Source organism: Spea bombifrons, chromosome 11, assembly GCF_027358695.1.
Source record: "Spea bombifrons isolate aSpeBom1 chromosome 11, aSpeBom1.2.pri, whole genome shotgun sequence".
In the NCBI taxonomy this organism is placed as follows: Eukaryota; Metazoa; Chordata; class Amphibia; order Anura; family Pelobatidae; genus Spea; species Spea bombifrons.
Window position 1 is genome coordinate 19370692 of NC_071097.1, and position 13365 is coordinate 19384056.

At 40.7% G+C, this 13365-nt stretch overlaps 1 protein-coding gene across 5 annotated transcripts in view; it reads right to left on the reverse strand.

The window, feature by feature from the left end:
- The window catches only part of PCGF5 (polycomb group ring finger 5), a 33566-nt gene that overhangs the window by 7556 nt on the left and 12645 nt on the right, over window positions 1–13365 (reverse strand). For 2 of the 5 annotated variants that reach the window (XM_053451221.1, XM_053451216.1), the window contains exons 1-6: window positions 10378–10568; window positions 7799–8101; window positions 3297–3393; window positions 1825–1880; window positions 1664–1720; window positions 378–520 (exon numbers count right to left, since the gene is read on the reverse strand). In XM_053451221.1, coding sequence (XP_053307196.1) covers window positions 378–520; window positions 1664–1720; window positions 1825–1880; window positions 3297–3393; window positions 7799–7910 — 465 coding nt within the window. In that variant the 5' untranslated portion in view covers window positions 7911–8101; window positions 10378–10568. The other 3 variants (XM_053451220.1, XM_053451218.1, XM_053451219.1) reach the window with 3 other exon arrangements.

Genomic DNA, 13365 nt, shown 5'->3' on the forward strand with positions numbered 1-13365 from the left:
TCAGAAGACAGTCCAAGGGTCAGCAAGATACAGGCAAAGGGGAAGAGTGGGTGACAAATCACTACCACTGGAGAGCTGGTATAACTAACCAATGATACATTTGCTTGGTGAATCCATTAGCGCTATAGCACACCCTGTTTTCTCTTCCCTATCCTGGGAATAGGCGTGCATGCCCCATTCCATGCACGCGCTGTACGCTTTAGTGTGTAAACTTGCTGTGATGCAGAGACCCGCAAAGTGGCCTAGCGGGAGGGCCGCAAACACAACCCCAGACAAATGGAGGTAAGTCACAACAGCGGTCACCACAGTTATTTATTGGAATGGCTTTGCTAGGACAGTGTATCAATCACCATCGCATGAAAAAGCATTACTCTTACCTTAACTATATTGTCGCCTGACTGGCCATTATGTCGTAAGCAATCAAGGCAGATGGCAATTTGTGGATCACTTCTATGATAGTCTCTATTTTCATCATTTTCCTCTTCATCATCTTTGCGTTTTTTCTCCTTTGGGATTCCATCTGTGTAAAATACAGTTTTAAAGTATTTATTTTTCACTTTTCAATTTGAGTTAACCCCTTCAGTCCCAGGGGTTTTTGCAGTATGTCGGTTCAGCGATTATTCTCCTTTCCTGCGAAAAGTGTACTCGTGTAAAATATATATTGTTTTTTTCAAGGAGAGATAGAGCTTTATATTTTCCCTATGAATCCTCACAAAATTAGGTAAAGTGATGGAAAATCCCCTCCAAGTTTATCAATTTAGGTGTCCTGATTTCAGAAATACCTAATTTATATAGATTTTCCCAGCACTTACAGGAAACATCCTATAAGGTGTACATTATTTGTAGAATTTTTATTCTTATGGCTTAACGGGTTTGGGGGTTGTGAACGGGGGCAGGAGGGTTATACTTTTTAGACGTTGTGTTAGGGCAATGTGATGTAAGGTGTTTTTTTTTTGTATTACCTTTTTATATGTTTATTTTTTTTTACAAATTTTTTGTATTTTTGGCAGTATGGTTAGAGGTCCTCTTAGGGACCTCTTGAACATGTTATTAATGCCAGTGATGTCACAATGACATCCCTTAGCTCGCTCACACTGTGATCTCCATGCAAGTCCCCACAGACTTGCATAGAGATCACAGTGTCTGTGATCAGTGCCTCATCCGAGTGATCAGATATTCCAGCAGGGTCTAGACAGACCCTGCAGGGGATATCCTGTTCTTCGATGACCTTCCGGGTGATGTCAGCAGTGACGCGACCTGGAAGGGAATGCCCGATCGCGAGATCGAGCATTTAAAACTGTAACAGTTTTCTGGCGTTCTGGTCGGCAGCTGTTCCAGGCGATCGTGAAGCAGAAAGCGATGCTGGCTTCTGCTGACAGAGGGTACCCCACGCTGTCAAACGATAGCCTGATCACCCGTGTAGCGACAGGGATGTGTCCCGGCCACTGCAAGAAGGTCAGGACGTACCGGTACGTACATAAGTGTTTCTTAAGATGCGTTTTATGGACGTATCGGTAGGTCCATAGGGGACTGAAGGGGGTTAAAGGTATAATGGATTTACTTTCTTTTGTTGTTTTTAGTTCATTGATAGAAGTTCAAAGAACAAAATTAATAATCCATGATATATATACAGGTAAAAAATGAAAAAAAGTGAAACAATTACCTCCATTCTCTTGTGGCCGTTTTCTCTTCCAGAATTCTAATTCACGATTCTGTTCCGCTACATAGAAGAAATTAAAATGTTTGTTAAGAATAGAACAAGTACAATTTAAAGCAAAACATAAAAAACCTCAAATCATTGTAACAAGAAGAAACATCTCATACCTTCACGTAATCCTGGAACTAATTTAAATATGATTTCTTCTAGAGTGTTGTCCAACCTTAAACAGAAAAAAACATGTCATTAAAAATACACTCATACAGAATTAACACTTTACTAGAACACCTATTGGTTTTTTTTTCTTAATCAAGCCCAAAGCCATAGGTACAGTTATATACAAAGTGAATACAGCTTCTAATGTAATGGGTACATTTGTATGTAAATATTCCATGAGTATTTTTCCTATTAGTCTGAACATTTTACTATTGGTCTGACATAATGGGTGTGCATGTATGTATGTTTGTGTATATATATATATATATATATATATATATATATATATATATATATATATATATATATATATATATATATATATATACACACACACACGAAATCATGCGGATGCCTTCTTATAAGGTATGTGTTAAATTTGATCATGGGTTTAAGATAATCTGTTGTGTCACCTTCAACATGATCAAATGCTAGACTGAATATCTACTTAAGCAGAATAACCAGACATTAATGTGATTTACAGTGATGTGTAGTGATATTAGATAGATTTGATGTCTTTAAAAGACAGAACACACCTTTGGGATTAATCTAGTACATAGATGTGGTGGTAATTACCATGAGACATATATTATACACATATAATGCATAACCATTGGAAAATATGCTTTCCTGAAGGCAGCACCTGGACATACGTGCATTTCATTAGCCTTGAATATTAACTTTTACTACATCCTTGGGATGGATACAGATACCACTTTCACAGGTTGATGGACAATATGGTACCGTACTGTGCAGATTTGTACAAATCCAAATAGCCAGATTACCAGGGTTTATGTTATTTTGAGCTTTGTGGCTGTAGACTTTCCTTCCTCTTAAGGAAAACCATCCTTTCTCCTAATATTTTTGTCTGGCTCCTAAATGCTACAAAGTCATGTCCCGCACTGCATAACAGCACACAATAGTATACTATGGACCACAAAAGACAGCAAAACTAAAACATTTAATTTGGTGTATTAAAGGGAAAAGCCTGCTTGACACTAGTTTTACATTACAGAATTTTTAAAAAAAATAGTGTCTCTATTGAAAAACAAGCATGGGGCAAAGGGGTCTAATCACTATAGGGGGAGTTTGCTGGAGAGCTGCACATTTAAGATTTCTTATATAATTAAACGCTGTTAAGGAAAAAGTTTTAACCGCAAAAAGGGCTGAGTTGGCCCTGTGTAATGTATAGGTAAATCAGTGTGGTGTATTTTAAGAAATACCCCACAATATATAATAGTAGATTAGATATGTAATTGATAAATCAGGTCAGCCACTTGGCTCCACGACCAAAGTGTAAGTAAAGCTTATTGCATCTGAATAAGCACAAGAGATCCTTTGCTGCTCTGATCTACTCTAAACCTCCTCATCGATAAGTTTCTTCCCAGTAGTTTTTCTGTAAAAGATTTATTTTAGCTCTTACCTCAGCATTTCTAAAGGATTGGTTTCATGCACCTGGTTGCCACATTTGGGGCAATCGTTGCTTTCTTCAAAATGTTGTACAATACAACTCTTACAAACTGAAAGAGAAAAAAAGACTGTGGTTTCAAGTGAGTTCTACAACTAGAGGACATTTCATTTCAAAATGCAGAATGAAATTGCACCCTTAAACTATAAAGTTATCTGAACAGCAACAAATTATACATCTGTAATTCCCACTAAAAAAAGGAATTTACAGTATTACAATGATCAATGACTTAGGTGATTTGTAAGCCTCAGAAAGGATACTGATTCAGTCTGTTTAATACATTTGAAGATGTATTTAAAAACAACACATGCCTTTTTGTAAAAAAAAGCCACCTTAGGTGACAGGGTAAACACTTCCACATCTTTCCCAGTTTGAGCTAATTACACCCTAAACATTATCAGGGCTTAGGTTAGGTGGATTCAAGAATATAGGATAAATTCAACAAGCAACTCCATTTTTTTCTAATTTATCATGATGGGACCCAAACTTCCATAGTTGTCATAGGTATCAAAACTAGCCCACAGAACTAATTACTGAAACTCAGCGTATTTTACTAGGGCCATTTTGACACTTTTCAGGAAACTATAGTCTCACCAGTCTCCTCCAACATTGGCAGTAACTTTATTTTTTTCACATTTCGCTTTTGCAATTTTGCTTTGTATTTCTTACCCAAAAAACTGCAGAAAAAATGTATGTTCAGCGAGTTCCACAATTCAAAATACATAATTTTTTTTCAAAAAGTAGTCAATCCAGAGTGTTTTTTTGTATATTTCTTACTTTTAAGGTAACTGAGGAGTATTGTAGGGGGTTGGAAAAGTTTTTTGGGATGGATCGGTGGACAGGGGATTTTTTGAAACTTTAATTTATTTTTTTATATTTTGTTTACTTTTTCTGTACATCCTTTTTAACATCCTTTTTTATACTGCTCTAACTAATTTGGCACAGGGGAACTAGTGACATCACCTGTAGGGCTATGAGGGGATTTCCCTGTGGGGTTCCAGCATACCCAGATGTACACTGACTGACTGCACATCATGCGATCAGTCAGTAAGACACTGTGGCAGGAGACTAAATCGCAAGTCCCTGCAGCATCAAGGTAATTCACTGTGGGCTTTTCAATTAAGGTGACCAGATTTTTAAAATGAAATCAGGGTAAAAAAACAATTTTATAAGCATAATTTCTTCAAACTATATATGCACTGTACTTGGTTTATGAAGCGATTGTATGATATATATGTTATTTCTCACATTTTGTCCATGAGATGAAATTACATCAGTGCTCAGCGGGTAATATAGGATAGAATCTTATGTGATGGGATTGGGAGTACCTCAGTACACTAAACGCTTGAAGCCACAATTTAGTGCCACTGATCCTTTTAAATAAAATAAGCAGATTTGAATTAGAGTGAATAACAGAAAACCTTCACTTTTCCTCTCACTGATATCTGGGCCTAGAAAGTTTTGTCCTCTGAAGTGACTACAAATTCAGGAGGGGGTTTTATCTCTGGATAAGTAAAAATTAAACAGTTCAATTTATTCCTACAGTAAATATGCCAGGAAACAGATAACCAAATACAAACCACAACAGGCTCTGCCACACCGACACCCAGACACACACACCTACCAGGACAGGCTCTGCCACACTGACATCCAGGCACACCCACCAGGACAGGCTCTGCCACACCAACACCGAGACACACATACCAGGACAGGCTCTGTCACACTGACACCCAAACACACACACCAGGACAGGCACTGCCACACTGACACCCAGACACACACCTCCGGACAGGCTCTGCCACACCGACACCCAGACACACACACCAAGACAGGCTTTGCCACATCAACACACACATCGGGACAGGATCTGCCACACCAACAACCAGACACACACACCAGGACAGGTTCTGCCACAGCGACACCCGCACCAGGACAGGCTCTGCTGACACCCAGACACACACACCAGGACAGGCTCTGCAACACCGACATCCAAACACACACCAGGATAGGCCCTGCCACACCGACACCCAAACACACACACATACACACACCAGGACAGGCCCTGCCACACTGACACCCAAACACACACACACCAGGACAGGCTCTGCCACATCGACACCCAAACACATACCAGGACAGGCTCTGCCATACTGACGCCCAGACACACACCAGGACAGGCTCTGCCATACTGACACCCAGACACACATCAGGACAGGCTCTGCCACACCGACACCCAGACACACACACACACACACACACCAGGACAGGCTCTGCCACACTGACACCCAGACACACACACCAGGACAGGCTCTGCCACATCAACACCCAGACACACACACCAGGACAGGCTCTGCCACACTGATACCCACATCCGGATGGGCTAAACTACAACAATAAAAAAGTATTTTCCATACTGCTTTGTCGTTGACCCCACCTTTTGTGTTTTTGCCCCCAGGCAGCACTATGTGTATTTATGCCCCCTCCCTTTAGTATTGATTTATGTAATGGCCCCAGCTGCCCCCCTTGTGTATTGATGCTCCCGGGCCAGATAAATTACTGCCCTGCAGTATGAGGGAAGCATATCTGACTAGTTGGTCCCCTTCCATGGGTCTATACATCCACCATACTGCAGGGCAGCATTTTATCTGGGCTGGTAATATGTAAACGTTATCTCCTTCAATGTCTCCTGGAAAACATGGCCAATGTGGTCACCTTTGTGTATCTATTCCCCCCAGCTAGCTCCACATTGTATATTTATCCCACCACGCAGCCCCCCTTTAATATTGATTTATGTAATGCCCCCAGCCAGCACCCCCTTGTGAATTAATGCCCCCATACCCTTGCATATTGCCCCCTTTAGTATCATGTCCGGCATGGCACCCAGATTGGAAGCAGGACTTACACATCAATGCTATCATACACATATTCATTCATTTACTCATTCACAAACATTCATTCACTCATTAACAGATACTCATTCATATACTCATTTACTCATTCAATCCCTCATTCACAGATACTTAATCATTCATTCCCTCAATCATGCATACTGCATCCAGGGACATAATTAGATCAGGGACAGTGTCCTCAATCCGGGGACTGTCCCCGGAAACCGAAGACGTCTGGTCACCCTATTTTAAATCCCTGTTAAATGTAACAGCACTCAATTAGAGAGTTGTCGCTCAATCTGACAAATTTTGGCCAGAAGGGAGACCAGGCTGAGACCAGCAGGGATTTAGCCCAGCCAGTGCAAACTGGCCTTGACGTTTTTTGTGACATATCCTCTATGTCCATGGTCGTGAAGGGGTTAAGCATATAAATCTTAGGAGATGTAATTTTTATTCTCTCCTTGTGGCATCACCCAGGGGTGAACTACCTGACCCCATGCAGGTCCATCATCACTTCTTCCCTGCTCCTAGGGTGGGAGAACACTACTGCTTTCCAGTACACTGGAGTGTCCTGAAGCACCAGGAAGCTGAGCCTAGTAAAGTATTGCTTTTTTGTAAAGGAATTACCTCCAATAATCAGAGGAGAAGCAGTTTGTTGACACCAAACACAGGTCTTTATAAACACAGCAACAGCAACATACATTAACATAGATAACAAGGCAAATGAAGATTTCAGGTAAGAAAGGGATGAAGGATAATAGGAAACCAATCAACCAACATACTGAGCTAGGTCTGAAGACCAACCATAGGGAGGGGGACAGAGTTTTCCAATAGTGACACACTGGCTAGAGGGTCCAATCAGAAATCCCCAATTCCAAGCCATGCTGCAGTTGTTCTAGTTTATCCTCCTTACACAGAGAGAGAAGTTTCATAGCAGGAGCAATTAACATTCCTGCAGCTTCTTGGTGCACATTGAAGGGGAGGGGGCAGCCTGTTTTGCTATACTATTATATTTATACTATCACACAGAGACATGCTGCATAGAGAAAAGGGCTGCGATGAATGTGGAATGTAATACTGTCCCAGTTACAAACACTTATATGGCAATGTACAATTCTCTTTCAGTGCTTTCTTTCACGTCACATGACAAATAATTGTCTCCAGCAAAAATTTTGAATGAGACAAAATGTTACATAATTAAAAAATTATTACTGGGAGGGGTGCTGACATTCAATAGGATTAGGAAAAATGTTTCTAGGGCTGCATTTAGTTACAAACATTTACATTTGACAAAGGAGGTGGAACAGCACTTTCAAGGAGTGTATTTATAACTTGATAAAATATACTACAAATATACACTACATATACTACTGTATTGGAGTGTGACGTTATAGATGATTTGGCTCTTCTCAAATGGCAACCACAGCAAAAGGCGGTTCAGAAATTAAAGGGTATAGCTGTATATCACCAACATATTTTGGATAGATTATGAACGAAGGTAAAAACAAAACTGAAAAAAACATCTACTTTTGTAATTCCCTAGATGTTGCTTAGTTTAACAATACTTACAGGTATGCAGACACTCTGTGACTGTGGTTGGCTTGATAAGGTAACCTTTGCAGATGTAGCACATGATAAAAGGATTGAAATCTTTTACCAAGAGCCTCTTTTGGGTTGCCATTGACAGGATGCCTGAAGACTAGTGATTACTGGACACAGGTGCCAACTCGTATATGGTCACAACTTATGGAAACGTTATCATTTCAGTTTCTCACATTTTCATGACCTTGACGACTATCCTCCAGGAGGACCTTTCACAGACACTTCTCACCGTCTTTTTCCAATCTTATTTTTGTTCAGTATTTAATCTACCTGTGAAACATGTGAGAAAACAGCAACAAAATCTGGTAAGTAAAATAATAGAAATATATCTGTATCTAATCTTTGGTAAACTAAAGCTAACTTGACACATTCATGTTTTTAGTATAATTTACACTTTGAAATGTAGATGTTATTTAGTATAATAAATTAAAGTACATTGTGTATGTATTGTGTAGGTAATCTTGAAATGTTATTTTACAGACTTTAACGGAGAAATAAAAAATCTTTCCTCACACATCCCCTACCATCAATGTTTGCAGAAGATAGTTTGTGCCAGAGTTGAACGGTGTCTGAGACCCCATGTGCAGAAAGAACTTCCATTGATAACAAATGGAGAACTTTCTTACCAGTGATTGGCTGCTTCAAGATTGGTGCAAATAAACAGACCGCAGAAGGGCCGGTGCTTTGCAGATTGGAAGCTGCAGCTTCTCACTACATTTAATGAATGTATTTTAAAGAACTAACAATGCACTTTAATATGCATTCTTAATTGGTGTGGTTGTACGGGACACCAGACCTTTCCCTAACAATGTACCATAACTTGGCTAAAGAAAATTTCTTGGTCTGACATTTACCTCACTTTTTTAATGTAAAGACAGCTATAAGGCATCAATAAACATATAGTCTGTTACTATTAACATTTCACATATGTTTCTATTTGTTTTGAATCTGCTTGGAACATATTTAGGTTCAATATAAACTGTTTTCTGCACTCTAGGACAGGGCACACAACTCCAGTGCCAGAAGGGCCGCGAACAGGACAAGAATTCTGAACAACAAATAATTTAATGAGTTTTTAATTGAGATGCCTGTGTTCAAGCTGGGGCATCCAAATATTTTGGCCTGTTTGCAGCCCTCCTGTAATGGAATTGTGAAGTCCTGCTCTAGCCCCCTGGGACCCAGCTATCCTCTAGTTATCTGAAAATTAAAAAAGAAAGAATCCACAGCTAATGTATTGTCATACATATAGTTCATGTAAACCTCCTACCCTATTCTTTGAATGCAATGTTTCCCAAAGGATGCATACAAGCACGTTATTAGCCAGCATATCTTACTACTTGGAGCCTAGCTATGAAGGAAGCAGTAAGCACTATTAGGGTTTTATGGCCATAGTTGGGAAGGAAACTTAAAGGGACACTCCAGCCAATAATGCATATGACCAGTGTGGTGAGTTTTGTAAATTAATTTGCCCCTTTCCCACCTCCAGCTAAATGCCCTGCAGAAGACGCATTCGGCCGAACACATCTTCCGCACATGATGTACTCACCTCTAATCAGATTCAGTTGTGGCTCTGCTGAACAATTCATGCATGGGGTCTGTTGAGACCTCAGTCCACATGTGTAAGTTACAGTGATTTCAATGGGAGCATTTTCCTGTTACTGGTGGGCTGCTTAAGCTGTCAATCAGTGACAGGAATACTTCTATTGACTTTGTTGTAAGTACTATACTACCATTGATTGACAGCTTAAGCAGCCAATTGGTGGCAAGAATTTTCAGCTCATGAAGCTTTCAGCTCTTAAAGAAGATTTTGCAGCAAATTCTGCATCAGGTGTTTTGTATTTTTTAAGTTTTGGAAGAATTCATATTAAAGCACTCACAGAGTACTTTAATATGCATTCTTCTACCGAAGAGTTGTCAGGAACATTAGACCCTCCCTACAAAAGCACATTCGGATACAAATTGCTGTCAGTAAAAAGATTACAATGTTTAAAGAAACCTTAGCATGCCCCATCTGACAGACGCAGTCGACCTGTCAAACAACCCTAGATGCTAATGTAAAGAAAAGGCTTTTATCCACTTATCTATCTAGTTTCCTATATCAAAAAGGTTGTGATATATTGATTCAGCTGCTAAATGGGATGTCAACATTATTTAAGATGTCAACATTATTTAAAAATGTGTTTTATTTTTTCCCAATGCCAGTCAGGACATCCATAGCAACTGTACTCGCAGTCCTCACTCTAACAGCCACTTTCAGTGTCACATGAAGGAAAGCCTCTCCCCCTGTAAGTAGTTACAGTGTGAGGCAGCTCACTGCCAGCCCTGCTAACTCATAATTGCTTCAGACCTTACCACCTTCTCAGTGTCATGGGCAGAGGGGTGGCAGCTACCAGTGAGTCCGACATCACAGTGAGCGGTGACCTTTGCACTTTCCGGCAGTGCACCTGCCTGTGGGTACCGTCTAGTTGGTGAAGGGGCGTGTAAAGAAATGTGTGCCCGTGTGTGATGCACTAGTGGGGGTGTGCACCAACTGTGCCCCTGCTCACCAGGACGTGTACCGCTGCTGCAGATGGGGCGGGTCTTTGCGCTCACTCCCTGCCATCCAACCCAACTGCTGCTGGACAAGGTGCGCGGGGCTGCGCTGGGGGTGATGTTTCCTGCAAGGTGCGCGTGCTAGAAGTAGGCGCGCCAACGAGCTCACTGAACGTGGAGTGCGCATGCGCGTTCACAACTCAAGGCAAATTGATTGGTTGGTTGGCTCCGGTCACCTGCCAGCCCCTACTGAGAAATGTTTCAGGCAACTCCGGGCTTCCGAGAAAGGGGGAGAAGGGTGCAAAGGGGGCGGGCAGTCGCTACTTCCCGGCAGTCACGCGTAAGCGTGTCAATGAAAAGCGCGTTCTTCTGTCACATGGAGGCGGACCGGGGCGCGTCAGGGCTCGGCAATGCCCCTGGGTGACAGCCATGGGTTTTTACACGGCGGGGAATACCGGGGACTTGGTGGGGGGTACATGTTAACAAGAAGTCTTCTCTATGACTTTGCTTGTCGTAGTTTTTCTGTACTTCCTCCCTTACCTTTTTGCAAAAGGTGATATCATGGGAAGGATTTAAAGGTACGCCCATGTAACACTTTGGGTGACGGCTGTGAGCAATGCAATACTCTCACTCTTGTATTTTAAGGTGGATTAAGTTGGCCACAGAATGGCCCTGAGAGCATCGCGTTAATCAAGGGGCATTTACTAAGGATATTCAAAAGCCACCTATAGCATTATGGAGATGATAAATTTCTTTACACTTCCCCACTCTGCGCAAGTGTGAGCATGCCTTCAGTTAACCTCCTAAATCTGAGGTTCGGTGAATACAACCCACATAGTGTGCTGCTGAAACACTGGGTTTTTGAAGTTCAGTGAAAGTTATGTTTCAACCTGATCTCGCTGCAAAGTTTGATAAAGAGTCTAATCTCCATGGATACCAACGGAATGGTACATCAGATGGGAACATTTCAATGGTTGCCATGGCGACAAGGTATCTTACACACAACCCCAAATATGCATTTGATATTAACACCTAATCTTTCAAATGTTTATTGAGAGGGTGGTAGATAAATGGAACAGCAGAAGTGTAGAAGCTGAGAGAGACCATGGTTTAGTAAACATGTTGTAAAAATATATATAGCCAGAGGAAATATACGGTATATATATCTTATATATATTTACATACTTGTTCTGATTTTGGAAACACACAATTGTTTATGGATTTGTACCCTTGGATCTGCAGTGATCTTTGATCTAAATGTAGAAAAAAACAACCCTTTATGGTTAAAAATAAAAAAAATGAGTAACTATACAAAGACTAGTGATCACTGGTTGGTTGACGGACTTACATAGATGTGCCTCACCATAGGCCAGCAGTAATGATCATATTAACTCTGGTTTCCTAGCCACTGAATGCACAGAATTGCCTATTGGTTGCAGTCCTGACGACGATTGTGGCAGCAATTAGCCGTGATCAGTGACAGTGGAGGACATAATATGTCCTCATCATTAAAAGCCAGTTTTACAGGTACATACCAATACATCCTCTTGCTTTAAGGGTCAAACATGCATAGGATAGGCATAAAGCTATCTTGACTCTAAGACAAGAACAAGGATTAATTAGGATTAAGTCTAAGTCTTTACTTAAGAAGAAAATGGGCAGACAAGACAGTCAATGGCTCTTATGTGCTGTCGAATTCCATGTTTCTGTGTTTAAAAAGGTTCTTTGAGACTCAAATCCTTCCATTTCTAGGAGCTTGTGTTGGATAGATTACAGTACCTTGCAGTCCTAACACTCACAATAATGTGCGTTTCAACACCACAATGGTTTGCCGTACTACATAAATAGGTCCAACTATTTAGGTAAATAGGTAAAGTTTAGTTTAATACTACTTCACTCCAATGTTTAGATTACTTGGAGATCAGGTGTTTAGAGAACAAATTGGACAAGTCTCCCAATATGATAATTGTCAAGCTATTCACCAAATACTATTCAGGACTGTCAACTAAACTCTCCAGGGTCACTTACATTCATGGGCCGTGATATGCCAAGCGTATTGAATGCTCATTTCAGCACACGGTGAGATATTAGCATTAAAATGTAAAGGCAGTAAGCAAGCTGATACGAGTTTCAGCTAATCACATTTCTACCCAAGTAAAATTTGGTTCAAAATTAACCCCTTAAGGACAACGGGTGGTCCCTAAACCCATTGAAAACAATGCATTTTCAGCCCGTAAATGTACAGGCTTTGTCATTAAGGGGTTAAAGCCGTGCTTCACTAAAGACACCATGAGGAGGATTCATAAGATGGCAAATATACAGAAGAAAGTAACAGTAACTTTATTTTGTAAGTCACCGTTTTGTACCAGATTGTACTCAGGCTGTACAAGAATTTATTTGTCCTTAAGGTACAAACATTTCAATGATTCTCCTCATGCAAAAAAAATCCTTGCCATGTTCACCTGCACTTGCATGTTAAGTACATAGTTGGCAGGATCAATCCATACCACAGTTAAGTCTTTGCTCATTAACTACTAAATCCAAAGATGCAATTACATCCCTCAAATACTGTTGGCACCTCAGCAATTATTCAAAAAAGCAGGTGCAGCCATCTATCAGCTGGCATTTCAATAGACGGACTTAATGTATATTTGTATTCAGTATAATCATATTGGCAACTTGTGCAACAGACTGTATATCAGTTTTATTATTGCGTTGCCAGATCTGTGATGCTTCTTTTATAAATAACAACGGTACAAAACAATACAGCCTCTTTTTAGCAAGGAAATGGAAGTAGGGATAGGTTATGTAAAGTGAGTCTGGTGAAGTTTGAAGAGTGATCTTGCCCCAACAACCAAAGGGATGTTCCTGCTCAGGAGATGATCCCTTGGTTGCTACATTGTTAGGACCACTGTAGCTTTGCAATCTCCTATAGCAGGGGCGTCCAACCTGCGGCCCTCCGGCTGCTGCAGGACTACATCTCCCATAATGCTCTTTTAGCT